Source organism: Leptodactylus fuscus, chromosome 7, assembly GCF_031893055.1.
Source record: "Leptodactylus fuscus isolate aLepFus1 chromosome 7, aLepFus1.hap2, whole genome shotgun sequence".
NCBI classification, from domain to species: domain Eukaryota; kingdom Metazoa; phylum Chordata; class Amphibia; order Anura; family Leptodactylidae; genus Leptodactylus; species Leptodactylus fuscus.
Window position 1 is genome coordinate 10721944 of NC_134271.1, and position 18813 is coordinate 10740756.

The following is an 18813-nucleotide window of genomic DNA, read 5'->3' on the forward strand; positions in this document are numbered from 1 at the left end:
ACAGCCCCAAAGCATGATGGAACCTCCACCAAATTTTATAGTGGGTAGCATGTGTTTTTCTTGGAATGCTCTTTCTTTTTGGACGCCATGCATAACGCCTTTTTTTTATAACCAAACAACTCAATTTTTGTTTCCAAAATGAAGCTGCCTTGTCCAAATGTGCTTTTTCATACCTCAGGCAACTCTATTTGTGGCGTACGTGCAGAAACGGCTTCTTTCTCATCACTCTCCCATACAGCTTCTATTTGTGCAAAGTGCGCTGTATAGTTGACCGATGCACAGTGACACCATTTGCAGCAAGATGATGCTGCAGCTCTTTGGAGGTGGTCTGTGGATTGTCCTTGACTGTTCTCACCATTCTTCTTCTCTGCCTTTCTGATATTTTTCTTGGCCTGCCACTTCTGGGCTTAACAAGAACTGTCCCTGTGGTCTTCCATTTCCTTACTATGTTCCTCACAGTGGAAACTGACAGGTTAAATCTCTGAGACAACTTTTTGTATCCTTCCCCTGAACAACTATGTTGAACAATCTTTGTTTTCAGATCATTTGAGAGTTGTTTTGAGTAGCCCATGATGCCACTCTTCAGAGGAGATTCAAATAGGAGATCAACTTGCAATTGGCCACCTTAAATACCTTTTCTTATGATTGGATACACCTGGCTATGAAGTTCAAAGCTCACTGAGGTTACAAAACCAATTTTGTGCTTCAGTAAGTCAGTAAAAAGTAGTTAGGGGAATTCAAATCAATAAAATGATAAGGGTGCCCATACTTTTGCACCGGTCAAATTTTGGTTTAATGCATATTGCACATTTTCTGTTAGTACAATAAACCTCATTTCAATCCTGAAATATTACTGTGTCCATCAGTTATTAGATATATCAAACTGAAATGGCTGTTGCAAACACCAAAATATTTAGAACAAAAAATGATTAAGATTAATAGGGGTGCCCAAACTTTTTCATAGGACTGTAGATAGATCTAACATTATACTGCACATACTATACAATAACCTCTCCTCCTTATTCCATATTACACTACATTACTGCTCTACTGTATATTACACTATCACAGGCCGGTGAATGTGACATCTCATATATTTAGGCTTTTGGCAACTTCTGAGTGTTAAGCAGAGAGTTGTCCCTGTAATCTGTGCAGCCGCAGACGGTATATAATGACATTGTGTCTCCTTCTGGGGCCCCGACACCTGTGATTTGTGCGCTGCCGGATGGTGTAGGAGGCTTCAGATGACTGGATGTGTCTGAGATAAAACCAACAAGTCTGAGATAAACATCTTTCTCATCTAGAAATGACTGTAATCTCAGAGCGGGGATCTGCAGGGGGGGGGGGGGGGGGGGTTCATCATCGCTGCAGAAACAAGACAACCCCAGAAGACTTACCCGGGATTGTTAGAACATCTTTAAGTGTTTTTATAAGAATTTCTAGGGAGGTTTTTAGTTCAAGTTTCCAAGTCGGTGACTATATCTCTCTATATAATCCTGTGTGTGTATAAAGACATAATCCTGTAATTCTGCAGATTTCACATTGAAGCCTGAGCTTCACAATAGCCTGACACTCCCTGTTCTGTGGAGATCACCTTATTATCATCATAGGTAGGGGTAATATGGCAAGTAACGCTCATATACTGATAATAGAAAATTCACCATTTACAATATGAGATGGATACAGCTCAGCTACTCCTGATCCTAGCACAGTGACCTCTGCACAGGTCATAGAGCATGCCCACTACGCTCCCCTATAGAAGTCAATAGATTATTGATCCCATCAGAGGTGACTTGGAAAGTCTCTAGGAGTCCGCGGCACTCTGGACAGTAGGATGATGCCTTTATGCAGCATTATCTGTGTCCATAGGGTGTTTTTTGTTACAGTTCACAACTCCTCCTTTTGGCACAGGTTACAAAGCATGCCCACAACCACTACGGGCTCACATAGAGGTCAATAGTGAATAGCTGAGAGTCACAGGTCACTTCCCTTGTCCTGCAGAAACACAAAGTAAGCCCACTACACTTTCCTATAGAAATAAATAAATATGATCATAGCTTACCTCCTTTTCCTTCCTGCTGAAAACACAAAGCATGCTCACTATACACTTCAATAAAAATCAATAGTTATGGCATGGATCACCTCCTTATTCTTCCAGATAAATACACATAGCATGCCCAATACACTCTGCTATAGAAATCAATAACTATAGTCATTGCTCACCTCATCCTTCCTGCTGAAAGCATAAAGCATGCCCACTACACTCTTCTATAGAAATCAATCGCTATGGTCATAGCTCAGCACCTCCTCCTCCTTCCTGCTGAAACCACAAAGCATGCCCATTACACTCTGCTATAGAAATCAATAGCAATGTTCATAGCTCACCTCCTTCTTCCTTGTGAAAACACAAAGCATGCCCACTACACTCTCCTATGGAAATCAATAAGTATGGCCATAGCTCACATCTTACTTCTGTCTGCATAACAAAGTCTGTACAGACCAGAAAGCATGACCACAACACTCTTCCATAGAATAGATGGTGGCCACACGTTACCTGCTCCCCTCCCTGCATAATGACCTCTGCATATATCACAGAGCATGCTCACTATACTCTCCAATCTCGTACGTGATGATCATAGCTCACCTCCTCCCCGTCCGTCCACAATTACCTCTACACAGAACACAGAGCATAGTCATTATTCTTTCAATATAAGTCAGTAGGTAATTTTAACAGCGCCCCTCCTCCACACAGAGCATGACCACAACAATCTCCCATAAAAGTCATCTTCAGTTGCAGTTTCCATGTGGCTTCTCTGAAATTTTCTCTCTAACAGTCTCTGAGTTACAGAGGAAATGAGCCTTAAAGGGGTTTTCCAGCCCCAAATAGATTTTTCATACTGATAACTTATCCACTCAGACCCTGCACAGGTCAGCTGGGTGCCCGAAGTGAATGCTGTGCCTCTTATATCCAAGTAATAGCAAAGGTGCAGTTCCCCAAAACCACCACAATGCAGTGATGGGGCTGCTGCTACTATTGCTTGAATAGGGTCAATGCTGTGCACATTCCCTAAAGGCTGCCACAACGGCTAATCTGTGCGCGGCCCCCAGATTGTACTGTATATGGATGACCTGTTCTGTGGATAGGTAATCAGTATGAAAAGGAAAACCCCTTTAAGAATCCCATACACCTTCTGGTCAATATACTGTAGTGAACAGACTCTGGCCTGACTTCAATCTCCCCATAGACTAAGTCTCTGCCAGTGACTGCGATGTCCCTCTGGATCACCAGCTATTACATGGAGCACCAGTCCTAGAGGCAGCGACCTGGTGGATCCCTACAGTGAGGTCCACATCCTCATATGGAGGATGAAGGGCAAAGATCAGGAGGACCTCACAGATAACGCCCTCTAACAAGACGCCCGAAATCCAATCCATTCAGTGGCACAGCGAGTCTACAATGATAGAATACTCCTATAATGTATTCAGTGCGATGTATACAGGGAAACTGACAACAAGGAAAATGGAACAAAAAGTACCTGAACTGAGAGATTCATTGACCCTGAGGTTCTTCACTTTCCCACAGATGACTGTGTAAGAATCCTGCAGACCTGGTAAGTAAAAAGAGAGAAAGTCACAAAGAGTTCATGATTTATATCTGGAATTATTACCCACAATACTCAGTTACATCCTGTATTATACTCCAGAGCTGCGCTCACTATGCTCTGAAGCTCTGGAGTATAATACAGGATGTAACTCGGGATCAGACCAGGATAAGTAATGTAATGTATGTACACAGTGACTGCACCAGCAGAATAGTAAGTGCAGCTCTGGAGTATAATACAGGATAAGTAATGTAATGTATGTACACAGTGACTGCACCAGCAGAATAGTGAGCGCAGCTCTGGTGTATAATACAGGATAAGTAATGTAATGTATGTACACAGTGACTGTACCAGCAGAATAGTGAGCGCAGCTCTGGGGTATAATACAGGATAAGTAATGTAATGCATGTACACAGTGACTGTACCAGCAGAATAGTGAGCGCAGCTCTGGAGTATAATACAGTATAAGTAATGTAATGTATGTACACAGTGACTGCACCAGCAGAATAGTGAGCGCAGCTCTGGAGTATAATACAGGATAAGTAATGTAATGTATGTACACAGTGACTGTACCAGCCGAATAGTGAGCGCAGCTCTGGGGTATAATACAGGATAAGTAATGTAATGTATGTACACAGTGACTGTACCAGCAGAATAGTGAGCGCAGCTCTGGAGTATAATACAGGATAAGTAATGTATGTACACAGTGTCTGTACCAGCAGAATAGTGAGTGCAGCTCTGGAGTATAATACAGGAAAAATAATGTAATGTATGTACACAGTGACTGTACCAGCAGAATAGTGAGCGCAGCTCTGGAGTATAATACAGGATAAGTAATGTAATGTATGTACACAGTGAATGTACCAGCAGAATAGTGAGCGCAGCTCTGGAGTATAATACAGGATAAGTAATGTAATGTGTGTACACAGTGACTGCACCAGCAGAATAGTGAGCGCAGCTCTGCGACTAACGCTGTAGTGTTGTGATCATACAGGTTACTGAGCAGATTGAAGTATAGTTATGTGAGAAAAGATTCAAAATAACTTGTCACTTATTGACTGATATCGCTGCTATTTCTAGGCTGAGAAGTCCAGTAGTCGGTTCTATTCAGAGAGTGACAGCTATCTATGTATAACCATATGGGAAACCTACCAGTCACAGAGTAGGAATTCACACTGGACTTCTATATCTAATCAATAAATTACAAGCTATTCTGAATCATTCCGCAAAAATTGCATCTCAGTCTAGTCTGCTCCTCCTGCTCTATAACCTGCTGCCTACAGATCTGACACTATGTACCATCTGCTCCTCCTGCTCTATAATCAGCGACTGTTGGATTAGATTTCATGGCGACGTTCCCTTTAAGCTGCTGCGACATGAAGGGAACACAGCGGTCACTGAGGATGGAGAAGAGTCGCACTTACCAGGGACATTGTAGACGTGGGATTGGCAGTTTATGAGGCAACGCTCGCTTCCACCATTCTTTATACATTGTAGAACAGCCTTTTGGGGCGCAGAGTCCAACATGAGGCTCTCTACCTCTGAGCAAGATAAAAGCAGAAATCCAAATAGGGAACGCACAACATCCAGGTAACAAACCTTACCCCTAAACCTACTGAGGACAACACCCTATCCAATCACATTTGGGGCAGATATAAGCTATAGCAAGAATATTAGAAACATAGTAACATGTACATAAAATAAGAATAAAACATTACATCCGAAAATATTAGAAAATAAACCTGAAATATAAGAACAAAGCAAACACATCAAACACAAAAATATTAGAAAATAACAATATGTACATGAAATATAAGAACACAACAAAGGCATCGAACACGAAGATAGACAAAACAATCAATAAAATAATAATACACAGCCTGGCCCTTATATTGGGGAGCGCGGGGGCCCCGGGCCATAACAGTGGGGAACATTCTGTACATCAGGGGGGTCACTCACCTCCTGGATCGGCTGTAGGAAACAATACAATGCGATTCACTATTTGCAACAAATGTGTCAGTAAAGTCGTGAGGTCGATGGTTTATGCGCGGTTAATCTCGCCTGCAGAGGCCGGGGGTCACATGACACAGCGGAGTTGGAAATTCTGGGCTCGTAAATAATAAAATATTTGATTTACGGCCATAAAGCAAGAACAATGGTCAGAACTGAACCGACACCGGATCCTGGCACCGTCACCTCGGATCTGCGGCATCTATGAAGCCTTTGTTGGTATCTGGCAACGCCGCGCCAAAGGTTAAGGCACATCCACCCGCTCTATAGATCCCTAGTTGACTGTGACTTTGTATCAGCCAAGGAATTTTAACCCATTCCCCGTCGTTACTTGTCCTGAGCTGACACCATAGAACGGCCGATGTCGATGTGACTCCCAGCATGCACTGCAAGCGGACAGCGTGGTACGGAGTGAGTATGGAGCACAGGACAGCATTAGTACAGGGTTCATCATCTGTACAGACATGGAACATGCAACACGCAAGGTCAACGGAAAGGTCACACATGAAGTATCTCCTGTTTTATTTCACATTTAAGAAGAACCCCGCTACTGACAAAGGTGACGTCACACAGACAGACACGTCCGGAGGATGAAGGGATGGAATCTCTACCCAGGTGGCCGCCGCCGCGTCTTACCCACACAGTCCTTGCGGTTCCAATGTAACTTGAAGCGAGGCGGGCACTGGCAGTAATAATCCCCCGGCGTATTCACACACGTGTATTCACAGCCGCCATTGTTGATGCTACATTCATTCACATCTAAGAAAGAAAGAACAAGACGTCAGGTCAGAAAATACTCTGTGCTGCTGTGTGATTTTCACAAGATCAGAACACTCCTCTCCTTTAATACTTTGTGCTGCTGTGGTCCTTGTTCCTTCCAATAGTCCCAACTACTGGGTGTCCGGTTAGAATATACCGTCTCTGGTGTATTAGGCGCCAGGTTGTAATATATAATATCTCTCATGCATGAGGCGCCAGGGCTCACACAAGCGTTTTGGAGAAAGTTTGCAGAATATTTTGGGCTCTCGCTGAGTCTGAGCCGCTGCGGAGCGCACACGTCCCTCCTCACCGCTCCGTCAACAAGGAATATTTTTTCATCCCCAGAACTTTCCAGCTGCCAAGAAACGGTTGAATAAATTGCTGTGAGGTTTCTCGCACCACAAGGAACCACTTGGCATTAGGAAACCGTATTTTTGGCGTTTTATAATTTCACGGTGGTTAGACGCCAAACCACAAAAGTCTACAGTGCGGTTGCACTGACACTTTAATTCTGAGAGGGTGCGATACCCATGGTTTAACCCCGTCATGTAAGGGAAGACACTCAAGATTGTTACAGCAATGACCTCTCTGGGGAGATGCAGAACATCGCTCTGTCCTCTGTAGCTGCTGACAGATACCTGGTGATGTATCCTGCAGATTATTACGCCGCAGAACATCGCTCTGTCCCCTTTACCTCCTCACAGATACATAGTCATGTGCTCTGCAGATTATTGCAGCTCTGACATCTTTAGAGATCTGCAGAACATCACTCTGTCCCCTTTACCTCCTCACAGATACATAGTCATGTGCTCTGCAGATTATTACAGCTCTGACATCTTTAGAGATCTGCAGAACATTGCTCTGTCCTCTCTACCTCCTGACTGATACATTCTGCAGAGTATTACATCCTTGACCTCTCCGGAGACTTGCAGCATGTTGCTGGATTATTCCACTACATTGCAGCCCTATTCAGTGACACCCTGGGTGCAGACCGTGACATCGCAGCGCGGTTTGTGTACATGGTCGGAGAGCAGGGAATGAACCTCAGAGGGGAGATAATGTGTCACCCAGCAGTGAATCCACAGCCTGCACCAGTATAATAACCTCAGTGTAGCTTCTACTGCGCAAACAAACGCCCTGGAGTCAGGTATAAATAGCAGACGTTTACCCACAGACGCCGCGCTCATTGCGTCGCTCACAGAAGACAATCCGGGCATATTTAACCAGAGCGGGTATTTTCCATGAAAATTAGCATTGTGCAGTGCAGGGCTCAACTGGCAATGAATGGTGCGACCTATGCGGAAGGTAGATTACGTCAGGGGTCTGCGACCTGTGACCTGAACTACAAGTCCCAGCATGCACTGCCTGCAACTGTTAGGAATGCTGAAAGTTGTAGTTCTACAACAATTGCAAGAATTACAAACAAGAGATTGGAATTAAACTAGGAGGACCCCTTTATACCTACAGATCTCTACCGTGCCCTTACCTCCGCAGTGCGTTATTCCGTACAGAGTATAACCCCTGTCACACGTGCAGGTGAACGATCCCGGGTAGTTGATGCAGGTGTGGTCGCAGGTGCGCTCAAAGGAGCATTCGTCGACATCTGGAAGAAGAGAGGGGTCACTCAGGATTTCACCGGAGACAGGGCCCTCTACCCCCAATTATTCCACCGCTATGTCGGGGGATATGCATACAGCTTATTCGTTCAACAAGTCACATGACACACCCACATATTCAAGGACCTCACCCCCCTAAAATATATAATACATAGACGCAATCAGCATCCACGTGGACCCCCTCTCCAGGGTCACTTCTGTGAATAAATGCCCACACCCCTATGTTTCATGGTACCATCATGCACTGGGGTCATCGGGGGTGCCCGCTGCAGACTACCCACCACCGAGCACTGGTTACAGCTATGGTTACACCTCAGGCCAGCGACTGGCGCTGCCTACCTTGGCAGGACTTCTCATCGGTCAGCAATTTATACCCCGATTTGCAGCTGCAGTCATAGCTGCCCACCGTGTTTTTGCAGAAGTGATCACAACCTCCATTATTGCCCTGGCATTCATCAACATCTGAAGGGAAGACAAGAAATGAGAGATTAAGCTGCAGTACAATGTCTGTATGGAGGGAGGATCGCAGTATGGCAGGCTACGTACAATATGGCGCCACATGGGCAATGATTGCCTTTAACTTAATCAATCATGTCTAACCAAAGATCATGTTAGATGTTGTATCATTATTAATCAATAGTCACATGTTAAAGGAGGAGACCATACACTTATATGGAGTTCCCCTTTAAATTGTGTGTTTAGTTTGGAGCTACCTAAGTATAGGAACAAACTGCTCATGGTGGTATTCCCGGAAGGGGACAGAGAAGTCTGGAGGGGTGAGAGACAGAGGTCTGGGGGGAAGGGGGCAGAGGAGTCTGGTGGGGGGTAGAGAAGTCTCCAAGAAGGGGGACAGAGAAGTCTGGAGGGGTGAGAGACAGAGGTCTGGGGGGAAGGGGGCAGAGGAGTCTGGTGGGGGGTAGAGAAGTCTCCAAGAAGGGGGACAGAGAAGTCTGGAAGGAGGGGACAGAGAAGTCTGGAGGGGTGAGAGACAGAGGTCTGGGGGGAGGGGGGCAGAGCAGTCTGGTGGGGGGTAGAGAAGTCTGCAAGAAGGGGGACAGAGAAGTCTGGAGGGGTGAGAGATAGAGTTTTGGTGGGGGGGCCAGAGGAGTCTGGAAGGAGGGGGACAAAGGGGTCTAGAGGAGGGAGACAGAGAAGTCTGGTGGGGATAGAAAAGTCTGCAAGGACGGGGACAGAGACGTCTGGAAGGAGGGGGACAGAGGAGTCTGGAAGGAGGGGGACAGAGGAGTCTGGAAAGAGGGGGACAGAGGAGTCTGGAAAGAGGGGGACAGAGGAGTCTGGAAGGAGGGGGACAGAGGAGTCTGGAAAGAGGGGGACAGAGGAGTCTGGAAAGAGGGGGACAGAGGAGTCTGGAAAGAGGGGGACAGAGAAGTCTGGAAGGACGGGGACAGAGACGTCTGGAAGGAGGGGGACAGAGGAGTCTGGAAAGAGGGGGACAGAGGAGTCTGGAAGGAGGGGGACAGAGGAGTCTGGAAAGAGGGGGACAGAGGAGTCTGGAAGGAGGGGGACAGAGGAGTCTGGAAAGAGGGGGACAGAGGAGTCTGGAAAGAGGGGGACAGAGGAGTCTGGAAGGAGGGGGACAGAGGAGTCTGGAAGGAGGGGGACAGAGGAGTCTGGAAGGAGGGGGACAGAGAAGTCTGGTGCTGGATAGAGGAGTTTTGAAGGAGTACAAAGGGGTTTAGCGGAGGGGAACTGAGAAGTCTGGTAGGGGGTAAAGAGGAATCTGGAAGGCGGGACAGAGTCTGAGTTTGGAAGCAGGAAACAGAGAAGTCTGATGTGGTGGCAGAGGAGTCTGGTGGGGAGGACAGAGGAGTCTGGTGGGGAGGACAGAGGGCTCTGGTGGGAGCAGACTCCCCTATACTCATACCGGATACTTGCATATTTGACCCAGATATGGGGGATCAGGTACAGTGATTTCTAATATATAACCTGATCTTATCTGGAGATCCTATTTTGCTGACAGACCCTCTGAGGCAGCTGCAGACATCTGTAATCCCCCCTCAGGTTATTATGAGACTACTCTGCAAATTTTGTAGGTAAACTGAAGTATAAAACAATCCACAAATTCCCTGATAATATTGTTAATCTGGCCAATAGGTGGCGTTGTTTGTACAACTCATTCAGTTGGGTAAAAGATTATTTTTTAGGATGACACTCCATAGATGGATCGTCCTGAGTGTGGGAATGAAGGCCAAATCCATAAATCATTCTCCTCCTGGATGGATCCAGCTCTACTTGGCACAGAGACCAAAGTGCCGAATCCAAGTGGCGGTTAGGGCCCGCTCCGCCTGCGGCTGACGGCGCTTTCCAGACTTAATTACCACCTCGCTCACCTTTACATGTCTTGCCATCAAATTGCAACGTAAATCCAACAGGGCAGCTGCAGCGTACACCCGTAGATGTGTCCCGGCACGTCCGGTCACACCCGCCGTTATTAACAGCGCACGTTTCTGCCGAGACAGAGAAATCATTATCAGGACGGTTCGTGTACAGAGCGTTTCACATCACACAACCACTGGGGGGGGGAGACTTAAAGGGGACGCGACACCATTACAGCAACAGATGATAGGATTGTTCTATATAAAATGATATGCCATCTACGACTGCGCCGGACGTGTCATCATACAGAATTATAGAGAGAGCCGAAACTGGAGAGACAAGGACATTATACAGACCGCAGAAAGACCCGCAACATCTTACCCATCACCAGTCTGCGCTTCACCCTCTTATCCATCTCAGCCACAGACGTAGAATTGCCGTCAGATTCCTCTTTCTCTGGTGGATAAAAGAGACAACGGTTGTCAATCAGGACACAACTAAAAGGTTTCCTGAAGCTAACAAAACGTTACAAAAAATAAAGAACTTCAAGTTAGAGGTGTTTCTGTTCACAAGTTTGATGACTGTTTCCCATAATTTCAATAACAACCCGCAGAATAGTGAGCGCAGCTCTGGAGTATAATACAGGATAAGTAATGTAATGTATGTACACAGTGACTGCACCAGCAGAATAGTGAGCGTAGCTCTGGAGTATAATATATGATAAGTAATGTAATGTATGTACACAGTGACTGTACCAGCAGAATAGCGAGCGCAGCTCTGGAGTATAATACAGGATAAGTGATGTAATGTATGTACACAGTGACTGTACCAGCAGAATAGTGAGCACAGCTCTGGGGTATAATACAGGATAAGTAATGTAATGTATGTACACAGTGACTGCACCAGCAGAATAGTGAGCGCAGCTCTGGAGTATAATACAGGATAAGTAATGTAATGTATGTACACAGTGACTGTACCAGCAGAATAGTGAGCGCAGCTCTGGGGTATAATACAGGATAAGTAATGTAATGTATGTACACAGTGACTGCACCAGCAGAATAGTGAGCGCAGCCCTGGAGTATAATACAGGATAAGTAATGTAATGTATGTACACAGTGACTGTACCAGCAGAATAGTGAGCGCAGCTCTGGAGTATAATACAGGATAAGTAATGTAATGTATGTACAGAGTGACTGTACCAGCAGAATAGTGAGCGCAGCTCTGGAGTATAATACAGGATAAGTAATGTAATGTATGTACACAGTGACTGTACCAGCAGAATAGTGAGCGCAGCTCTGGAGTATAATACAGGATAAGTAATGTAATGTATGTACACAGTGACTGCACCAGCAGAATAGTGAGCGCAGCTCTGGAGTATAATACAGGATAAGTAATGTAATGTATGTACACAGTGACTGTACCAGCAGAATAGTGAGCGCAGCTCTGGAGTATAGTACAGGATAAGTAATGTAATGTATGTACACAGTGACTGTACCAGAAGAATAGAGAGCGCAGCTCTGGAGTATAAATAATGAATCAGTAAATACAATGTATATATATATTTCTACTGTATACTTGCACCCTGTGTCAGATTTTGCTGTTTGGCCTCTTCTCATGAAACAGAAATACGTCCTTTGATCCGGGGTATAATCTCACACTATGTAAATTATTTCTATTTGTAAATTATTAGATGTCAGATCAGATCATTTAAGGCTTTAGAACCACAAAACTAAATTACCAACACAGGTCTTGCCATCAGATTGCAGGCTGTACTTTGGGTGGCACATGCAGACTGGCCGGGTGTCTGTATCATTACACGTATGTTGACATCCGCCATTTCCGTGAATACAGGTCACTGTGAAGAGACAGACAGGACATTGCATGACAATGAGAATTCCAGGCTCATGAACATTCATTGGTTCATGATTGCTGGAATAAGTTCTGGACTACAGGACAGATCCTGTCATGTCTTGGACCTTTGTGCTGCCCCCTACAGGTCATATGTTCATTGCTATCTCCGGTGTAATCTGCCCTCTAGTTACTGCACTGAAATCTGAGCCTCTACCGCACCCCAATGATGGACACTCTCCCCTCACCACTAGTTTATTTAGCACCCCCACCCCCTGGATCCAGCACTATTCTTAAAGAGGGGGGGATTATAGTGTGGAGGAATGGCTGGTGGACGTGTATGTGATGGAGAGAAGCTGCCGGCCAACAGGCGGGACCTCTCACACTTTACTATTGTTTTACTCTTTGGCGCAGAAATTCCCTCATTTGTTTATTGAAGTAAAACTTTATGAGTTGAATATAGAGATGAAGAAACCGAACACAATGAACCAACCAACGCTGACTACAGTGGACTGACCAATGAGGCGTCTGACTACAGTGGACTGACCAATGAGGCGTCTGACTACAGTGGACTGACCAATGAGGCGCCTGACTACAGTGGACTGACCAATGAGGAGTCTGGTTACAGTGAACTGACCAATGAGGAGTCTGACTACACTGAACCAACCAATGCTGACTACAGTGGACTGACCAATGAGGTGTCTGACTACAGTGGACTGACCAATGAGGCGTCCAGTAGACTGACCAATGAGGCGTCTGACTACACTGGACTGACCAATGAGGCGTCTGACTACACTGGACTGACCAATGAGGAGTCTGACTACAGTGGACTGACCAATGAGGTGTCTGACTACAGTGGACTGACCAATGAGGCGTCTGACTACACTGGACTGACCAATGAGGAGTCTGACTACAGTGAACTGACCAATGAGAAGTCTGACTACAGTGAACTGACCAATGAGAAGTCTGACTACACTGAACCAACCAACGCTGACTACATTGAACCCAGCAATGAGGAGTCTGACTACAGTGGACCGACCAATAAGGAGTCTGACTACAGTGGACTGACCAATGAGGAGTCTGACTACAGTGAACTGACCAATGAGGAGTCTGACTACAATGAACCAACCAGTGAGGAGTCTGGTTACAGTGAACCAACCAATGAGAAGTCTGACTACACTGAACCAACCAACGCTGACTACATTGAACCCAGCAATGAGGAGTCTGACTACAGTGGACCGACCAATAAGGAGTCTGACTACAGTGGACTGACCAATAAGAAGTCTTACTACAGTAAACTGACCAATGAGGAGTCTGACAACAGTGAAACGACCAGTGAGGAGTCTGACTACAATGGACTGACCAATGAGAAGTCTGACTACAATGGACTGACCAATGAGAAGTCTGACTACAGTGGACTGACCAATAAGGAGTCTGACTACAGTGGACTGACCAATAAGGAGTCTGACTACAGTGGACTGACCAATAAGGAGTCTGACTACAGTGGACTGACCAATAAGGAGTCTGACTACAGTGGACTGACCAATGAGGAGTCTGATTATAGAGAACCGACCAATGAGAATTCAGACTACAGTGAACCCAGCAATAAGGAGTCTATTCTGTTCTACAGTGCGCGGACCATTGCGGGGTCTGACTACAGTGTAACGACCATTGCGGGGTCTGTGAGTCACTTTGTCCCTTTGGGGCAGTATATACAGACCAGGAAGCTGCATGAAATTCCAAGTTATTACATATCCCAAAGATAAAGGATAACTTGCTGAGTGGTGGAGGTCTAACCAATGGACTTGTTACACAATTTGGAGGGGCAGCTCGCGCTGGATCGTTCTCTAATAGAAGTTCTCTGCTATCTCGGGAAATCAAATAGAAGTGAATGAGGTGGCAAAATAACAACTGAATACCCCTATGCTGCAGGAACATTTATAAGATGGGGTGGCGAGGAAGAAGAATAGGGTGTCCAATAAATGAGTGAACCCCTCTCCCCTCCATAATCTGCTTCCTTGTTGGCCCCTGATGGGGCACTTCTTATTGACAGGGGAAAACTCACAGATACAATCTCGTTGGTTCTTGGCAAGTTCGAAGCCGGGTCTGCAGTCACAGGCCACACCGCCCCGAGGGGTCTCCCTGCAGATGTGGGCACAGCCATGATCCTTGTTCATGCAGCTCAGTCCTTCTGAAAAACACAAACCGAGAATAGAGTCATGGCTGGGAAACACAAAACCTGGCAGAATTGTAACAGAAGGATATGGTATATGGCCCGGCTCTCCAAATAGTCAGACAGCTAGAGTGCCACCTAGGCGTGGGATGACTGATACACATGATTCACAGTCAGTCACTCTCCTTCCCCTCCTTGCAGATAAGAATATAGTCCCTATAATGTTCCCAGTCAGTCTCCTTCTCCCTCAGGCAAATCTATTCATCTGTATCTTTGGATAGATACACTATGTGATCTAAAGTATCCAGACACCCCCAAAAACATACGTTTTTCATTTTAGGTGCATTGTGCTGCCCCTACTGCCAGGTCCTCCATATCAGCGACCTCAGTAGACATTAGACATCGTGAGAGAGCAGAAGGGGGAACTCACGGGCTTTGAACATGGTCAGGTGATTGGGTGCCACACATCACGCAGGTCAATGCCAAACGCCGCCTCGCTTGGTGTAAGGGGCGTAAACATTGGACGATTGAACAGTGTAAAAATGTTGTGTGGAGTGACGAATCACGGTACACAATGTGGCGATCCGATGGCAGGGTGTGGGTATGGCGAATGCCCGGTGAACACCATCTGCCAGCGTGTAGTGCCAACAGTAAAATTCGGAGGCGGTGGTGTTATGGTGTGGCGGTGTTTTTCATGGAGGAGGCTTGCACCCCTTGTTGTTTTGCGTGGCACTATCACAGCACAGGCCGACATTGATGTATTAAACACCTTCTTGCTTCCCACTGTTGAAGAGCAAATCAGGGATGGAGATTGCATCTTACACCACGATGGAGCACCTGTTCATACTGCACGGCCTGTGGCGGAGTGGTTACACCACAATAACATCTCTGTAATGGACTGGCCTGCACACAGTCCTGACTTGAATCCTATAGAACACCTTTGGGATGTTTTGGAACGCCGACTTGGTGCCAGGCCTCACCGACCTACATCGATACCTCTCCTCAGTGCAGCACTCCGTGAAGAATGGGCGGCCATTCCCCAAGAAACCTTCCAGCACCTGATTGAACGTCTGCCTGCGAGAGTGGAAGCTGTCATCAAAGCTAAGGGTGGGCCAACACCATATTGAATTCCAGCATTACCGATGGAGGGCGCCACCAACTTGTAAGTCATTCTCAGCCAGGTGTCTGGATACTTTTCATCACAGGATGGATGGATGGATGGGTGATTCCTATTGTCTGCCCTACAGTGAACAGAGGATCACTATGCACAGACCTGGCTCTAAGAACAGTGACTGAGCATGTGCGTCCACCATCACTCAGACCAGTAGGTGGACGTGCACATTGATATACACTATGAACACTAGGTGGAGCCACACTATGTGATCACTGATCATTTTCATGATCTATACCATATTGGAGATGTAGATTGCCTATTGTAGATCCGAGCCAGTAACTGACCCTGATGTAGAAAGTGTCATAAAATGTGCAAAAATGACTAGATTTTATTACAATATTAAATTCTATTACAATGACCTGATTGTAACAAAGAAGGAAGTCGCACTTTATCCGGTAACAAAATGGCCGCCTCCAACTTCCGTTCCGCGACGCACAAACATATGTTTTCTACATTGTCTTTTTTTTTTCTCTCACAAATTCTAGACAAAAATTTAAAACTTTGGTTGAATTTATCTGCCAGAATAAATGTAACCGGAGATCGGGGGAGATCAGCGCTGGGCGGCGGAGTTAAGACGGATCTGTCATCGTCTGATCTGACCTGAAACACGATCCCTTTATTGTGTAATACGCAAGTGCTGGCTGGTCTATAAATCCTGAGCATCGGGCCGCTGCTACAATATGGCGGCTCTGCCAACGAAACCCCGCGGGCGCACTTGATTTTTTTTCAACTCCGACTGCCGGTATTACCAGGACGACCGCAGGGCGAGATCCTGGAAACGCCAGACGTTTGTATTGGCCTCCGAATACTGGGAATGAATCCATGGGAAAACGCCGGGAACTTGTACATGTATAATTCAGGTGTTGTAAAATAGTCAGCGACTGCTAAAGAAAACAGCTCGCCGTCTATGAAACCGAAGCCAACCATGTAACAGCCTATAAAGTAGCGGCTCTGGCTGCTGGAACGCGCGGCACAAAGTCTCTGGATTTCGTTAGGGTTTTTGTTCTGCCTCGTAATCACGGGGTCAAAAGTTGAGTAATAGCAGGTCGGGGTCTGCAGCGGGCGCTTACGGGTCACTGGCTAAGGAGCCGGAGAGCCTGGGAACGCACACCACCAGCGATCTGGGGAGATCACAGTCCTCTCAACTAAACCCGCGCCAAAATGGTGGCATGTGCCTTTAATAAATCTGGAGCTTTCCGCGCCGTAAATCGTGTTTCGGTTGTTCATCATAGACAAGATCTCTTCTTGCTGTCAAGGAATGGGCACATTTTTGCATGCAAACCCTTCATCTGTGTGAGCAGGACAAGGCCAAATGGGTTTTAAAGGGGTATTCCCATTCCCGAGTGCTCAGTTGAAGGGGTGCGGTGGTTCTGCCAGCAGGTGTGTCGCTCCATTCGACTCAACGGAAATGTGGGAGATAGCCAAACTATAGCCAAGGCCATCCAATAGAATGGTGCACACAGCGGCCCGACCACTGCTCCTATCAGAATGGAGGCTGTGGGTGGTTATACCTGCAAGTTCAGTGATTGGTGGGGGTCTGGCCAGTCAGATTGGCCAGCGAACCCCATTACTTGTTAACATGGGAATACCCCTTTAAGCCTCTAGATAAATGTATGCATTCACTGACAGCAAGGAGAGATGCTGAAAAGGATGACAAATGGAAGCACTCTGGTTATATGGGGCCCCTCAGGGCATATGGGGTCCCTAACACCTTCTCCGATCAGCTGATGGACGGGCTGGCGCATTCCTGTGAATTTACACAGCGCTGTTCATCCTTTAGTGGCTGTGCCCGGTACTGCAGGTAAAAGGAAGTGGGTTGCAAAGAGTTACAGTACAAGGAGCCGCTACTAGAGAAGTATGGCGCTGTCTGGTAAGCAGTGAAGTGTTTGCCGTAACAATGTGGCCCCTTTAGTCAGCTGAGCGGTGACGGAGCCGTAATCTAGGATCACTATTACCATGAGATGATGTAATATAGCCCCTGGCGGCCTGGCTTCCCTATACAATACAGTCTGCCCTATACACAGCGCCAAATAGCACCGCGGCCCCCGACTGCGTCACTTCATTAGTGAAGCACTAACAATAAACAGCGGAGCAGCAGGCGAGCCAGAGATCAGCGGCGCCAATACAAACATGAATCTGGGCGTAACGTATATTCAGGAGTTTACTATTGTCACATTTTCCTAAACTTTGGAAACCCCATTAAATAAATCGCAGAATCTTCCTCTGTGCTGCAGGGGGGGATGTTTATACAGTACAAATGGCTCCGCTCGGCCAGCACCTGCTCTCGGTGGGGGCCCCCATTTCCTCAACTGATCCAGCCCAGTCCATTTGTCTCAATCTGAGCCTTTAAATTACACTTAATGCGCCCTTGTAATCATCCACCGGGCGACCTCTGACCCCTGAGGGCTCTGCAACAAATTGCCCCCAATTCCTGTGCTTTTCCTCACTCTGCCGCCCTCTTGTCTGAGCTTGTAACAGTATCCAGTCCCAGTCAGCAGGGTAATATAGCTCAATGACGCGTGCAATTACACACCACACTACAACCCCCATCAGAACCCGTGGGGCGGCTGTTTCCTGCCCCCTCCTCATTATACAGCCAGAATAAATGAGCCAGAACGGAGTTACCAAGAATTCCTGTACAGGTAACAGGAGCTGCATCGGGGACGGAGCCAACAATGGGCAACGGTGACTGGACCATCAACTAGGCAATGGTGACTGGACCATCAACTGGGCAACAGTGACCGAAACGACGACCAGTCAAAGGTGTCCGAACCAACAAGGGATGATGGAGACCAAACCAACAACCAGGCCAAAGTGACCAAAACAATAACTGAACAACAGTGACCGAACCGACAACCAGGCTAAAGTGACGAAACCAATAACTAAACAACAGTGACCAAACCAGCAACTGAGTAACAGTGACCGAACCAACAACCATCCGACAGTGACCAAACCAATAACCGGGTAACAGTGACTGAACCGACAACCAGGCTAAAGTGACGAAACCAATAACCGGGTAACAGTGACCGAAATGACAACCAGTCACAGGTGTCCGAACCAACAAGGGACGATGGAGACCAAACCAATAACCAAGCAAAAGTGACCAAAACAATAACTGGACAACAGTGACCGAACTGACAATTGGGCCAAAGTGACCAAAACAATAACTGAGTAACAGTGACCAAACCAATAACCAGGCAACAGTGACCGAAATGACAACCAGTCACAGGTGTCCGAACCAACAAGGGACGATAGAGACCAAACCAACAACCAAGAAAAAGTGACCAAACCAAT

General features: G+C 46.5%; 1 protein-coding gene across 1 annotated transcript in view; it reads right to left on the reverse strand.

The window, feature by feature from the left end:
- Positions 1-18813, reverse strand: part of SCUBE2 (signal peptide, CUB domain and EGF like domain containing 2) — a 47053-nt gene that overhangs the window by 14977 nt on the left and 13263 nt on the right. Inside the window, exons 5-13 of the mRNA XM_075280969.1 lie at positions 14238-14363; positions 12063-12179; positions 10706-10780; positions 10339-10455; positions 8327-8449; positions 7858-7974; positions 6249-6371; positions 5027-5143; positions 3537-3608 (exon numbers count right to left, since the gene is read on the reverse strand). Of these exons, the coding sequence (XP_075137070.1) occupies positions 3537-3608; positions 5027-5143; positions 6249-6371; positions 7858-7974; positions 8327-8449; positions 10339-10455; positions 10706-10780; positions 12063-12179; positions 14238-14363 (987 nt within the window). The remainder of the gene's footprint in view (positions 1-3536; positions 3609-5026; positions 5144-6248; positions 6372-7857; positions 7975-8326; positions 8450-10338; positions 10456-10705; positions 10781-12062; positions 12180-14237; positions 14364-18813) is intronic.